Source organism: Notolepis coatsorum (assembly GCF_963971535.1).
Source record: "Notolepis coatsorum genome assembly, chromosome: 11".
Lineage (NCBI taxonomy): Eukaryota > Metazoa > Chordata > Actinopteri > Aulopiformes > Paralepididae > Notolepis > Notolepis coatsorum.
Window position 1 is genome coordinate 36283218 of NC_140175.1, and position 15685 is coordinate 36298902.

The following is a 15685-nucleotide window of genomic DNA, read 5'->3' on the forward strand; positions in this document are numbered from 1 at the left end:
GTGTAGGGGAGTTCTTGGTCGCGCATTGAGTCTTTTTCTCTTACCTTTCCTTTTCTCTCTCTTTTTTCTGAGGGGGGGGGGGTATTATTCACCTGGCTGCCATCTAAAATAGAATACGAGACGAGGACAAGAAAAAGCAGCCAAGAGCTCCAGATAACTGCCCTCATTCCCCTGTTATGACTGTTGACAATATCATTTAACAATAGCATTGTGTCCAGCTACATGTAGAAATGATACGATGGAAGTCATTGTTGTAACTATACTCACCAGACTCATGTGGGTTACAGCTATTTCCTTTGGGACACCATGGTCACACGTCTGATGACTCACCTACTATCATATGTTTCAGAAGACGTGGACTATGGAGGTTATGGCGGCTGAAAACGGATGGTACCCTGAGGGTTCTGAGTGTTCTGGTAACATTGAGTGTTCTGGTACTCATGTGTTCTGGGTACTCATGTGTTCTGGTACTCAAGTGTTCTGGTACTCATGTGTTCTGGTACTCATCATGTGTTCTGGTACTCATGTGTTCTGGTACTCATGTGTTCTGGTACTCATCATGTGTTCTGGTACTCATGTGTTCTGGTACTCATGTGTTTCTGGTACTCATGTGTTCTGGTACTCATGTGTTCTGGTACTCATATGTTCTGGTCCTCATGTGTTCTGGTACTCATGTGTTCTGGTCCTCATGTGTTCTGGTAACCTCAAAGTAACCTTGACGCGGTGAAGTCTGAACCCGTGCTTCCGTGTCCTCCCACCTCGTCACGGTCAGCCATTATGTGACTGATAAGCTAAGATGAGCAACGTATGTCTGCGCTGCCACGCAATGTTTACGACCCCCCCCCCCCCTCCCCACCAAATAAATATAGATAAATAAATAACACCGGCGCGGCATCCAATGTTTCATTTAATCCTAGCTTCGCTCCTGTGTGTGTGTGTGTGTGTGTGTGTGTGTGTGCGTGGACTGTGTGTGGTGTGTGTGTGTGTGTGTGTGGTTGTGTGTGTGTGTGTGTGTGTGTTGTGTGTGTGTGTGTGTGTGTGTGTGTGTGTGTGTGTGTGTGTGCGCGTGCGTGCTGGAGGGGCTGCAGTAGAAGAAAACAAGCGTCTGAGTGGAGGAGTGGGAGGAGTGGGAGGAGTGGGAGGAGGAGGTGGTGATTTTCTCCACAGCTGAGCAAAGGTAGTGTAACACTCTGGGAGAGAACACACTCCCTGCAGGTTTAGGGGCTTTGGCTGTTTGCACACGCCGAGTGCCCGCGATCCCATTGCCAGACCCTGCACCCCTCCACTCCTCTCTCTTGAGTCTCTCTCTCTGGAGTCTCTCTCTCTCTCTCTCTCTCTCTACTCTCTCTCTCTCTCTCTCTCTCTCTCTCTCTCTCACTCTCTCTCTCTCCCTCTCTCTCTCTCTCTCTCTCTCTCTCTCTCTCTCTCTCTCTCTCTCTCTCTCTCTCTCTCTCTCTCTCTTACTCTCTTTCATAAAGAAAATTATCTGCACTCTTTTTGCTCAGTCTCAAAGCCCCCAAAGCGTGATTTTCCTTTTTCTTTTTGTTACCATAACAATTCGCCTACATCCTTGAAGACTTGGCGATTTGTAGATAGGAAATACTCTATTTGGACGTTTCTTAACCCGTTGCAAATCACAACACACACCGTAGATCTGTCAGGTGGCGGGGCGAGACCCGGTTGTTTGGATCACCGATCTGGCCTTTTTTCTTTTTATTTTTTTTTTACCTCATTGTCTTCTCCTTCTCCCCCCGCTTTCTGTTCTCCTTCCTCTCCTCTGTTTGTTGTCATAACGACAATGTATCAGTGCAAGTGGAGACTGATCACCGCTCTCTGTCGGTGGAATAACACAATTAGCGGCAGTTTGTTTTACTTCGCTCCCTGCGCTCTTACGGGCAGAGATTATTAAGTGTAGATTGATTTTGTGCCACACACAGAGCTAGTCTGTGCCTATTGAGGGTGCTTTGAGGGGAAAAAGAGAGAAAGAAAAAAAAGATTTTCAAAACGTGGGAATTCCCCTGGCGTTGATCTTTTCAAGGATGGTGCAAAGAATGCACCTGGTTTTTCATTTTCCTTTTTTTCTTTTTTATTGAACTGGTTCCTTCAAAACATGTTTATTTTTTATATTTTCAGATTTTTTTATCTTCAGATGAGAACTTAAGATAAGATAAGAGAGATGATCCTTGATTAATCCCCTTGGGGAAAGGCAGGTGTCAAAGCAGCATGGGGGCGGGATACTTAAGCATTACATCACGCGACGGAGTGTGTTAAAGAAATTAGATCACGCCTATGGGTGGTTGTTAGGCCCGAGGCGCAGCCGAGGGTCGTTAGACCCCCATAGGCGTGATCGCATTTCTATAACACACGATTTCAAGTGGTGTAATACAATGGCCGAATTCATCCAACCTTATTGCTATACAATAAACACACAGTAATTGAAGCATAATGGAGATTTATTCACAAAACCATCCGCAGAAAAAGTAGGTCAAAAATATTTATAAAAGAAGTTGCCTTGTGTCTAGAAGCAGCTGGGAGGTGCGGTGCTTCAAAGCATGCCATCTAACAAAACCAATTACATAATCCAACATTGTGTAAACAACTAACATATTCCAGTTAACGGTATCTTTTTTGAATTATTCGTTACGAATATATCCATACTTCCATTGTGTCTGGGACATCCAGTGAAACCGCTTCGTGCGACAGTGTCCTTTTGCAGAGGCAGGTTGCTACAAAGCATGCCATCTAACAGTGAAGTTAGCGGTTGTTATTTGATTGGTTGATTGATTGATTGATTGATTGATTGATTGATTGATTGATTGATTGATTGATTGATTGATTGATTGATTGATTGAACATTTTATTACCAGATTGCAGAATGGGTCAAATACAGTACGGCTCAATACACACAATTGTTAAGGGGATGCAGACCAGTGAAAGACTTTCGTCTCATTTACATCAGGGTCCCCCATTTTCAATGTATCATAATAGATATGACATACAGATAGACAGTGCTACATCTATACATAGGTTGCTACAAAGCATGCCATCTAACAGTGAAGTTAGCGGTTGTTATTTGATTGATTGATTGATTGATTGATTGATTGATTGATTGATTGATTGATTGATTGATTGAAAATTGTATTAACAGTGAAATGACAGTGTCCTTTTGAAGGAGAGGGAGGTTCTACAACGAATGCCATCTAACAACACACTTCCCGCGATTTATATTTTGTTTCACAATGAGTCATGACCAACCAATAACATAATCCAACATTGTGTAAGCAACTAACACATTCCACGTGACTTTATAGTTTTTGAATGAGTCGTTATGACGATATCAATACATCCATTCATAAAGATTATTGTCCGCCATCTTGGTTTCATTCATAAAAACACGAACACGCGGAGTGATTAGGAAAAAACGTAATTCGGTTGTGGGCGGGTTCTGGGATCACGGGGAGTGTGTTATGAGAAATAACAACGTCTGAAAGAAGTGTTTCAGCCAATCAGAATCAAGAAATGTACATGCCATTGTATAAAGAGCTTCACATTTCTATACAGTCCAGTATCTATATATAAACTATAGATACAATATAAAATATAAATACAAATACAATATAAAAAGTAAAAAAAACAAGATAGTCCAGTGAGTGCACGTGGATATGAGTCTCGAGTTCTCACGTCCCGAGTTCTGACAATGATAGTTCTCCTGACCGCAGAGCCGGCCGTCCGCGCCCTTGGTTGTATAAAGGACTGGCCCAGGCGGTTTGTGGTGTGTCAGGGGGGATGAGTCTTTGGCTGAATGTGCTCTTCATTCTGGCTAGCTCCTCATAGAGGGGGTGGGAGGGGTTCTCCAGGATGGCCTTTAGCTTTGTCTTCAGTAGTATGATGAGGTTTACCTTTATGCCTGCTATTTGAGTAGGTTTGCGCTGATATCACAGCGATGCTTCATAGTGACGCTTTGGCGTGGAACTCTTTCGCTTGTATCTATTTGTTTGAACCAAAACGAGCGAGGTAGTAAACCGGCTTACGTGATGTGCCCTCTCAGCCTCCCCTTTCACCAGCCCCATGCCCCTGACACACTTTCCTCCCTTTTCAGCACTGATTGACAAGCACACACAGGGTGCACAGAAACACACACACACACTCAACACACACACACTCAACACACACACACACATACACAAACACACGCGGACATAATATGTGGAGAGAGGGCCTCGCATGGCATGATTCTGGCTCGTTCCTGAGGTGAGATGTTAGGGGGTTCTTGAAGTGTCTGCTCTTTTCACAGGGGCTTTCATGTTGCTGTTAGTGGGTGTCCTTCTCCTCTTCCTTCCCTGACCCCCCACCCTCCCCAACACCCTGCCCTCTCCTCCCCTCCCCACCCCTCGGCCCCTCCACTGGCCCTGGGACACGGGAGGCGGGCAGCAGGGGCCCCCGGGCCCACACGGCCGGCCGACCCTGTTTCCCAGCCACCCTGGGAGAAGGCTCCGATCAGGGCCAGATGTGGCAGCTGGGCCAGCCACCCCAGAGGTCAAGGTCAAAGGAAACCATGTCAGAATTGCCACCCACCATTTCTCTCCCAGATAGAGAGATAAACAGAAGTGGCTGGGGGAGAGGGAGGTGAGGGAATGAGGATGGGAGGCGGGGGGTGGGGGGTGGGGGGGGGGGGGGTACGGTTGAGGGAGGTTAAGACGGAGGTGGGGAATGAGAGGAGACAGAGAGGGAGATGAAGTGAGGGGAGAGAGTGTGAAGTGGAGAGATAGCGCGCGTGAGGAAATCGAGAGGAAGAGGCGAGCGGTAGGTCGGGGAGGCAGGGGAGGGGTGAGGGGGGTGGGGTGGACAGCTTGCCTCCACAGAGGAAACACTGTTCAGGCGATTGACAGCTGTTTCTGAAGTGTGTCCGGCCCCACGGCTTGTAAAGTCGTCACATGTAGGGCCCGTTTTCTCAGAAGAGTCCGGGGGCACTTGCCCGCCCAGGCCCCGCGCACATTAGGAAACCCCTTGCACAAACAACCTCTTTTTATACCCCATTTCAAAGGGGGACCTGCGTCAGCGCTCCTCGTAGACTGGCGTGCTCCCCCGGCCCCCCCTTCCCCCCCCGTGTCAGTCTCCAGGCCCTGCCGCCTACAAAACCCGGGTGCCCTCGAGCCTCGCAGGGCTATTGGTGGGCTTCCCTGTGCGCGCACTGTTTAACACCCAGTATAACCGCGAGAGGCTTTGGAGAGGAAGAGGCTCTCTGTAATTACACGACAATACTTACAAAATGAATGCAGCGTGCCGGAGACATCCGTGTTTAATCCTATAACTTCTCTCTGCGACGTTCCGGCAGCTTTGTTTCTAATGAGGTCATTGGATTCATTAACCGCTTTACGGACGTCGTATCGAACCGTCGGTTGTTTATCGAGTCGTGAACTTCCACGGCGGCGGCACTGTGAAAGACGTCGGGACGTCGGTTCTATTCGTGCGTCTTGTAACGGTTGGAAAAAATAATACCCTCCTCCATTATTAGTCATCCTTTGCTAATGTGCCAGTAATTACCCCGTTAGCATCTCCCCGCGGTGGCACCGGTCCATGACTCACTCTGTTTGATGGTATTATTACGGTAGCCAGGGCTATTTCGCAGCAACTAACTATTCCACATACAGATAATGGCGTGGCGACACGCCCCTGGCCTGGACCGAAATGCTCCCATAGTAGCCAGAGAGCCCTTTGCTAATAGCGCCAAGCTAATAACCCTCCCTAATGACCGCCAGTGACGTTTGTTGTCAGCTCGTTGTCTGTGTTTGTTACGGTAGACAGTGTTGTCATTGCAATGACGTTGCGAACCTGGACCTGTTGCGCACACACAAAAAAGAAAGAAAAAAAAAAGGCACCGGCCACTTAGCCCTAATAGGAAAACAAGAGACAGGCAAACAGGCCCACAAATCTGTCTGATAAGCCACCAGGGCAAGAATGCAGACGTTCCCTCAGTCTGAACACTGTTGCTGCTGCCCGCCTGCCGGCACTGGGGCCACATGTGTTCCTGGTTTGTCCCGGCGTAGGGGACGCATTTTGTGTAGCCTGCTCAAACAGCTGAACCATCCCCTGCACACACACACACACGCACACACACACACACGCACACACACACACACACGCACGCACGCGCACGCACGCACGCACGCACGCACGCACGCACGCACGCACGCACGCACGCACGCACACACACACACACACACACACACACACACACACACACACACACACACACACACACACACACACACAGAGGGACGAGGCAGCTGGTGCCGGTGACGCATTGCCAGCGTCCAGCGGTGACGTCAAATGCCAGGGGCGACGGCCAGCCGTCTTCTGGTTCTATTTCCAATGTGTTTGTGGGCCGTCAACGCTCCTGGAAAAAAGGAGAGCTGACACTCGCCCGACGCCTGCAGTATTCCTTATGGCGGGCGCTTGGCTCGCGGCTGTCGCTCATGTTTCGTTTATCAAACTGCAGCGCTTCTCTGTGAAAGTCTGACACCTCTTGTATCATTCCAGTGTCTGTTTAGTGGATGAATTCTCTTGCCAAATTGCCAGTAAACGAAGTCACGGACCGACTTGTTTGTGTTTTTATTTGAGTTTTTTGAAAAGGTTTCGTCAAGGGTCAGTGGTTTTTTTCCTCATCAGACGCTCAGCATTTCGATCGTTCCCTCCCCAATGCATCTGAACAACACTTTTAAAGGCCAAAAAAACAGTATTCTAATTGTGCATTTTCTGTGTTTCCTCGACAACAGGTGATTCCATTCCCCATGTCCTGCGATATACGGGAAGACTGTTCCTGTCGGGACCCCAACGCCCTGGAGAATAGGAAAGAGGACCACGTCCACTCCCTGGGGTGACGTCCAGGGGAGCCCCCGGTCCTCAACCCTCCGTCCCTAAACACCACACAGCCGGAGTGGCCGAGGCAGTGCCCTCCGTCCACCCTCCTCTCCCTCCAAACCTCCTGCACATGCTGCTTAACAGGCCATACCTCTCCATCCATAGTGCTCTACCCCCCAAAACCAGCCGAAACCGCCCCCCACCTCCACATCCGCCTGCAACCGCGTCGCCGCGGAAACACCTAGAGAAGAGGAACCCGGAATTGTGTGGCTCCACAGGAACCTCCCAATTCCTCCATGAAAAAAAAGGAAAGTAGTCCCCCTCCCCCTTCCTGCAATGGCATCATCATGAAAAAAAATACTAAAAACACATACCACAAGAAAAAAAAGGAGAAAAAAAAGAAGAAAATACTAAACAAACAACAACAAAAAAACCTGCAGACTTTTCTTTTTTAATGAATGAAACTAATAATTGGAACAAAAAAACAAAAAGCAACAAAATCGAGCCTGGATAGCATGCCTTTTGTTCAGTTTTGTGCCAGTTTCAGTGTCCATTTCAAAGACTTTTTGCTGTACAATCTCATGATTTTCTGTGAAAACCAAAGGAAAATGAAAATGAAAAAAAAGAAAAAAAAAATAAGTTAGGAATCATGTTCTTGTTGGATCTTTGTTTTGGTTTGTATATCTGAAGGGGATCATGACGAACAACAGAAAGTAAAGTTGCCAAAATAATACTAAGTAGGCACCTCGAAGGCACATTCCACACTTTTTTTTTTCTTTTGGAGGGGCCAGAAATATGCGTCCACATGCCATTCCTGGTTTCAAACTGGCGTTCTGTACCTCAATCAACTTTCAGTATAACAGTCTTTCTTCTCATAGGAGCTATTCCTCAGCACAGATGTGGAACTGGGAAAGAATGAGGGCTTGGTGGGGATTGAGTCAGCCATATCTACAGTATAGATTAAAATAGCTGATTAGACACAAAAAAACAAATAAACATAAAACAAAAGTACACAAACACAGGTTTCCCCACATCGCATCGTCACAGAAACATTTTCTTTTTCAAGGAAATGTTGAATGCAAAAACCAACCGGTTTTGTTGGCATGGCTTCTGCTGCTATATTTGCTGCTACTTTTGCCATTTTCAGACATACTCCTTCTAAGGTCAGACAAAGGCTAGTCTACCTTGCTGCTTACCTCTTAGAAGTACCTACTCACAACTGTATGCTTATTGCATGGACATCAAACTCATATTAATCCAGATTAACAGGCTGGCAGCACTGCATCAAAAACACACTATGAAAACAACAACCTGGAACCTCACTTCTCAGTCTCAATTAGTCCGAACAGGAAATCCATTGACCACGACTTAAAGAATGTGATTGATAAGACCTCAGTTAGGGGTTGCGGTGATTCCAGTTACCATTCAAATTCCATTTACACGTGAATCTTGGATGAGTGCTGAATCGATGGTTTGGAAATTCCTTTTGGACACAGATGGCCAATTATTACCTCAAGGCACTGAGCTGGAATTGAAATGACCCCCGGCCCTATTCAGAATGTAGTCGACGCTCGTCAAAGAGCTTCTCGCTCTTTAACCGCTTCATTGCACAGCACCGCACAGCCCATTCACATCCAGCTACTGAGGGCGAAGATGCACACACTGATCCTCTCAGCAAGCGCGGGTATGTATGCAAGCGTAGCACGTCCGTCTACAGGTCCAGTTTCACAGGTTCTGACAGCGATAGACACAGCTTTTGCTCTTAACACACACATCGGCATTTTAATGTAACGACAATAAATCACATTCGACTCCCAATCGGACACCAGTGCGGGTGCGGTGGGCATAGATGAGAATGACATCTGGATGTATTTGTTGTCAACAAGGTATAGTTTTTTTCCCGGTCACAGTGCGGTCAAAGCCTCCGTCGGATCCGACGTTTATGATATTGAATTTCCTGTTCCCTGTTTATGCAGTAAAAGAAAAAAGCGCAACGGTTGTACCGACCAACGACTCTTCAGTATTGTGAACTCGGACCCCTCCCCCCAACCCACCACTCAAGACCCCTCCGTACCATAACGACCTTAACTGTCCATCTACCATAACAACCTTAACTGTTCTACTATGGCTGCTAATCTATGTTCTGTATTTCTTTGCTCTTCTTGACACACACACAACGGTTTTCCTCATGCATGTTTGTTAATAACGAAGACTGTTTGGCATGTTGGTCCACGTTTTTTGCTGCTGTCATCCACCTTACTCACGGTCGCCCTCATACATCACAATACAGTATACCGCATACAACCCATCGTCCTGTCAGCTAGTTTCATGTAAACCAGTGGCACGGTCCCCTCCCACGTGTCAAAATCGTCCCTCTGACTTAAAGGCTATCTCCATTAGACTGCTATAGCATTTCTGGAACATGCTCATGGGCGTTGTAGAGTATAAATGAGTGAAGTAAGAGTATAAACAGTACAAGCAGCAATGCCAGACCAACGTCATGTCATTTTTAGAAAACGTTAGTCAAGGAAATAGGATGATACCACAACATGCAGGAGACAGAGATAGAGAGAGAGGGGGGGGGAGAGAAGGTATTATTTTCTAAACAAATCAATATAATGTAAATAATACATTTTTATTCAAATACCTTTTTATGACAGGAGAGAGGTGAAGAAAACATGTTCTAGTTCTTTTTTTTTTTTTTCATATATTTCCTTTTTTTCCTCTTTTGGGAAAATGTCATATTTAATCAGTATTTGTATTATTGACCTCAGTTACTGCACTTTTTTAGTTGCCATTTAAGAAGAAAAAATATATATAATTCAAAAAATGTATAGAAGCTGCTATTGTCGGAATGGTGAATCGAAACAAACTGTATAGATACTATGTCATTTGACTTACCCCCCGTTACTCGTTTCCTGTTATTAGTGTTTTGTATCCCCCCCAATTCCCATTTAATCCCTTACACCTTGCGCATGCACGCACACACAAACACACACACGCACACACACACACACACACACACACACACACACACACACACACACACACACACACACACACACACACACACACACACACACACACACACACACACACACACACACACACACACACAGGCTTCGACCCTGATACTATCAAGCCAAGTAGGGAACTTGTTTCAAGATGATTCACACGTTAATCTTTCATTGTCCGTGGAGGTAAAAAAAAATAAAAGAGAAATTCTGAGGCACACATATCGAGGCATTACATTTTACATATAGAGTGATATATTTGTGTTCCTCCAGGCCAAAAACGCAAACTTTTATCGTCTTTTGTTTTGCTCAAAGGTTTTGTGTAAATTGCCATTATATGTTTTTGGGGTGTGAATTATGGCACAGAAAAAAAACAAGAAATGTCAATGGAGAAGGAATGCTTAAATGAAGAAACTACCAAAAAAAGGGACTGTTGAAAGACTTTCAGACTTTTACGATATGGAACTTTGTAAGGACGCGTTGAGAAGGCTACATCCTCCTCTAGGATCGCATTTAACAGTTTATACAAACATAAAAAATCTATATATATATATATATATATATATATATATATATATATATATATATATATATATATATGTGTATATATATATATATATATATATATATATATATATATATATATATATATATATATAGCCCTGGTAAAACTGAATTGTATTTGTTGTCAAATGATGTGTAATATTAATACTCCAGATACTGCTGCTTTCATTAAAACTGTTGCCAGTGGGGAGAGATTGACCTGCAAACACGACGCAATGACAATGACAATGACACGCAGTACTGTGGTTTACCATCAGCCAATGAGATCTCTGGAAAGCCATGCCTGCTTGGACCTATCAGAGGTTTATCAGTCTTGCCATTGGATCGTCCCTTCATCCTCCAAAAAAACTGGACGTAAACAGAAACCCTGTTGTCTCTTTCACATACTTTCACTCGACCCCACAGATTCTCCTCTACGATACTTTCTCACGTTGTCATTCAAAGTCTGGAAAAACCAAAAGGAAAGAAAAAATAACTCTTCTTGGAGAGGGGTACAGGTTACAGAATGTGACTGTTTTATGGCGCGTCAAACATATATACGTCGGGACGTGGTTGATTCGTTGTGGCTATTTGACAAGGTACTGCTCGTAAAGCCATAGCCAACGCAATGTTCACAGAAGGATCTGTCCGGCGGGGCATCAGACAAGGATGTCACCTTGATATACTGTAGTTACCACAGGATCCCTTGCTGTACCTCATGCCTGTAATGTTTGCTGCTTCTATATTTTTTATTTTATTTTATTTGTTTTCCTTTGTTGGTATTTTAGTATAAAAAATGTTGCGTCTCTTAGCAATGGTGTAAATAGTAGAACTATTTATTGAGAGTGTTATACTTTTTTAATTTATATTTAAATGTCCATGTAAGTTATTTTTTACATTGCTCTTATAAAACAAAAACAAAAAAACGAAACAAAAAAAACCTTATCAGTTGTGAGTCAAAACTGTCTTTTGTTTTTATTTGATTATTATTTTTCTTTTTTTCTGTCGTCACAGTCTCTGTCGCTGTCATTTGTTGTTGTTGAGCGCTGGTCCGATGGTGTACTACAGGTCCACAACCACAGAAGTCACCACGTTGGTCGCTAAGGGTAGAGTGACGATTCATCCCATGTTTAAATGTAACTGAGTGCGGTGCACACGTCTTTGTTTTTCTTTTCTTTTCTACAAATCCAGAATGTACTGTTTATTTTTTTTTCATTAATTTGCTTATTCATAAAAAAAAATTAAAATTTTAAAAAGATTATTGAAAAAGAAGGAAGAACTGCACGCATAAGCTGTGTGAGTTCTGAGGTGAGAGATCTAGTAGATCACCATGAGATGGAAAGATGCTGTATGAGATGGTGGGAGCCAATACGAGGCACGTGGAACACACAGTACACGCAGCCATTTCGGAATCAGGGGCAGAAAAGTGGGTGCGCGGTGGAGAGAGAGAGGGGGGGGGGGTGGAGGGAGGAGGGGTAGGAAGGCAGCCTGGTGGTGCCCCAGATGGGGTGATGTCGGAACGGTGGAGTGAAGCGGGAGGTGGGCAAGGCGTGGGTAGGGGGGGGTGGGCTGCTTTTCCTGGCCAGCCCAGCTATTTGTCCAGGTGTGAAAATGTGTACTCACAGAGCCTGGGCCAGGGGCAGCGAGGGCTGAACTGGCAGCAAGCCGAGTCCGATGAGTCAGAGTTTCTCCTGGAGGTGGCAGCCGCGCCCCTTCCACAACCCTCCCTCACCGCACCCCAACCTCACCCACCTCTATTGCCCCCTCTGGGACTCCCCCCTCCTGACACGCCTCCCCATCCGTCACTGTCAGGTGCGGCTTCCAGGGGGCGGCCAGGGTCAGGTCGGCTAGGGAACGCAGCCAGGTGGGCCCCGTGGAAGCAAAGGAGGATGTTTGACCATCTTACAAGGGGCCTTTCGGGGTCACGATGAAGGAATGCCCTTCTCCTTACCTGCATCCCTACATCGCTATCATAGGATATATATATACTTATATATATACTTATATATATATATAAAAGCCATATATCATCATTGATACCTCCACATTTTTCACAAGGAGCCATAGGATCCTTTGGTTTTGAATCTCAACCTCTGACTCGTCTGAGTTTATGGGGAGTGTAAGAATGTGAGGCTGAGGCCCTTGCGTTTGTGGCCAGTGCGCTGTGGATAGAAACACTGATGTGCCATCATGTTTTAAGACCCTTTTCTTTGTACAACTTAACACATCGAGTACCTCTCACAGGCCTCTGGTTAGAGAATGATCCACTTATGTCCGTTTTCCAAATCCCGAAAAAAAAAGAAAAAAAAGTGAACTTTCCATTTTCTAAGTGGAAAGTATATATATATATATATATATATATATATATATATATATATATATATAAGAAAAGAAAAGAATATATACATATTATGTGGATATCTAGTGGTATTATTGCAATGTTTCGTACCCGATTGTTCAGCAAATATATTTTAAGATGTAAATAATCATATTCTATGATTGTATTTGCAAACCATGTACTAACTGTTTGGGGGTAGCTCTTGGATTTTTATCAGAGACTATTCTACGAGGAGACAAACCGTGAATAATGTTGTGCATTGTGTACCATTAAAGTACCACCTGCAAGATAAAAAAAAAGATTAAAAAAAAAGTCCCATGATGCTTCACCACCACACCACTTGTTATCAGCATTTATTTGTTCACAATGGCTTTGTACGAGCACTATTGTCATTTGTCTAAAACTACATAAATTCACCCCGCAAAGTCGAACGTTATTTATTTGTTGTCAAGATGAATAATAATTAAAAAACAAAAACAAAAAAAAAAGAAACAAAAAAAAGAAAAGTGTGGTCATTTCTAGGTGTCTTGAAGTGTCCATTGAAAATCAAATGACCAAACTTTTGAGATGAGATGCATTTGTTTTTATAACCATCCCTAGTTATCGAACTTGGCTGATTTCGAGAACGTCCGATGAGATCCCACCCCCTTTTCGTTTCTCCCAAACCCGATACAATAGGTTGGTTAGGTCCTTAATTCCTTATGCCTTTTGAGTTTGATTGACAACCTCGCCAACACTGTAAAGGGTAGCCGTCAGATTGGCTCTCTCTCTCTTGATGGCCCTCCTCTTTGATTGGTCCGTACACAACATGCACTTTTTCAGGCACATATACAACAGACTTTTGTGTTTCAGTCAATGTTCCTCTATATGTTTTCACAGTTGCAATTATATATATATATATTAATATTATTATTCTTTTTTGGTGCTCTGGTACAAAACATGCTGTCTGATGTGTACTATATTTTCATAAGGATGAGTCATAAAGATGGCTGTCATGTCCTGTCATGTATTGTGTAGAAATAAAACACTGGTTAAAGTGAACGTAACGCTGGAAGCCTGTTGTCACTTATTTGTTTCCACGATGAGCTTGTAAAGAGATTGAAATTCAAGTCAACTTGAACTTGATTCATTTATTTCCGCTGCATTATTTTTGCTACACCACATACAGCCCAATAGCTATGTCGGTACTTTAAAGGGGAACTATTCCCCGGTTTCAGAATTCATACATGTTATTCCTACGGTCTAAAGAGTGCAAAGTACGGAGCTGCTCCACAGACAATTAACTGGGTAAGATGGTAAAGGTGACACTGAGAGCACCCAGGGGAATGTTCTGTGTCTATGGTTAAGAACTGAAAGAATAAAGCGGTATACAAACTCAAACAAATGTTCTGTGGGACCACAAAATCACTCTCTCATTCATTATCAAGGGAGTAGCTCCAGACGTATATACCTGATGACATCACATTTGGGTATAGAAACATGGAGCAGCTCATGTTCACAAATATTGATTGCACTTTTCTGGGCCATGGAAAAACATAATATGGGAATTGCACAAATATTATTTGAATTTGGGTGATGTTCCCCTGTATACATGCAAATGTTTGCATCCGGCAATGGGACCGTTAAAGGGTGAGTTCAGAATTTTGGACATCTGTCGCTATTTCCTAAATCAACAATGTCATCTGGCCATAAATCAACAGTGTCAATGTCATCTGGCCCTAAATCAACAGTGTCAATGTCATCTGGCCCTAAATCAACAGTGTCAGCCACATCCTTGGTAACGAACACAATCAGCCAACCTAACATTGCCCCAGGCTCGCACACGCTATTGTTCACCACTTCTAACATTAGCTAACCAAAACTTAGCCGCCTCGATTCATTTACTGTAACATTAATCAGTCATCATATAATAACATCACTTGTTGTCACCAATGGTGTGTTAGACAGTGGTGGAAGGTAATGAAGTATTTTTACTCAAGTACTGTACTTAAGTAAAAAAAAAAATTGCTACAGTACTTGTACAACATTTGTAGAAAACATGGCAAAAATGTATGAAGATTATATACTTTCACATTTGAAGCCTGTCAACTGAGGACTTAATCAGAGCAGCATAACTGAACCACATGCCACTTTAACATAACCTTTAATCGGAGCAGCATAACTGGACCACATACTTGATTGATTGATTGATTGATTGATTGATTGATTGATTGATTGAACACTGTACAACTGTACAAGCAAAACTGTACATTGGAATATTGACAAAACCATACTTGGTCATTTACTGTACATTGGAGGGGGTTGGGTTAGGACATTTACAGGGGCCAGTTTCGAAATGCAGTCTCCCGTAGGTGTTCTTTGAGAGTGGTTTTGAAAGTGGGTAGTGATTCACATTCCTTTACAGCTTTGGGTAGGGCGTTCCACATCGATGTGGCATAATTGCGAAACGTGTTTAGTTTTTTACTGTGTTGTTTTACTACCTGTACCCCCCCCCCCCCCTCCCCCCCATGCTGATATGATGCCTGAATTTCCCCAAGGGGATCAATAAAGGAATATCTTATCTTATCTTAGTCCCTTGTTTGAGCCGAATCTGGGTTTAACATGATTTGTGGAGCTCCCTCTGGTGTTGTGATCGTGGTATTCACTGACCTTTGGGAAGTATTTTGACATGTACATGGGTACCTTGGTCGTGTAGTGTATCTTGTAGACCAGGCCCATTGCAAGTCGCTGTACTCTTTACTCATACCACTTTGACATAACCTACTGTATAGAGGTCAATGGATTGAGGGTTGAATGCTCCCAAGCACTGGGATACACAAACGTCATGTAGAATGCATATTTCTTTTACTTTAGATACGTACATTCAATAGTATACTTCTCTACTTTTACTTAAGCAGAATTTGGATGGAGGTCTTTTACTTTGACCATT

The 15685-nt window shown here is 43.9% G+C and overlaps 1 protein-coding gene across 1 annotated transcript in view; it reads left to right on the forward strand.

Moving 5' to 3' along the window:
• pappaa (pregnancy-associated plasma protein A, pappalysin 1a) overlaps positions 1–10377 on the forward strand; it is a 50761-nt gene extending 40384 nt beyond the window's left edge. The window contains exon 6 of the mRNA XM_084325118.1: positions 6777–10377. Coding sequence (XP_084181244.1) covers positions 6777–6881 — 105 coding nt within the window. The 3' untranslated portion in view covers positions 6882–10377. The remainder of the gene's footprint in view (positions 1–6776) is intronic.
• The last annotated feature ends 5308 nt before the right edge of the window (positions 10378–15685 follow it).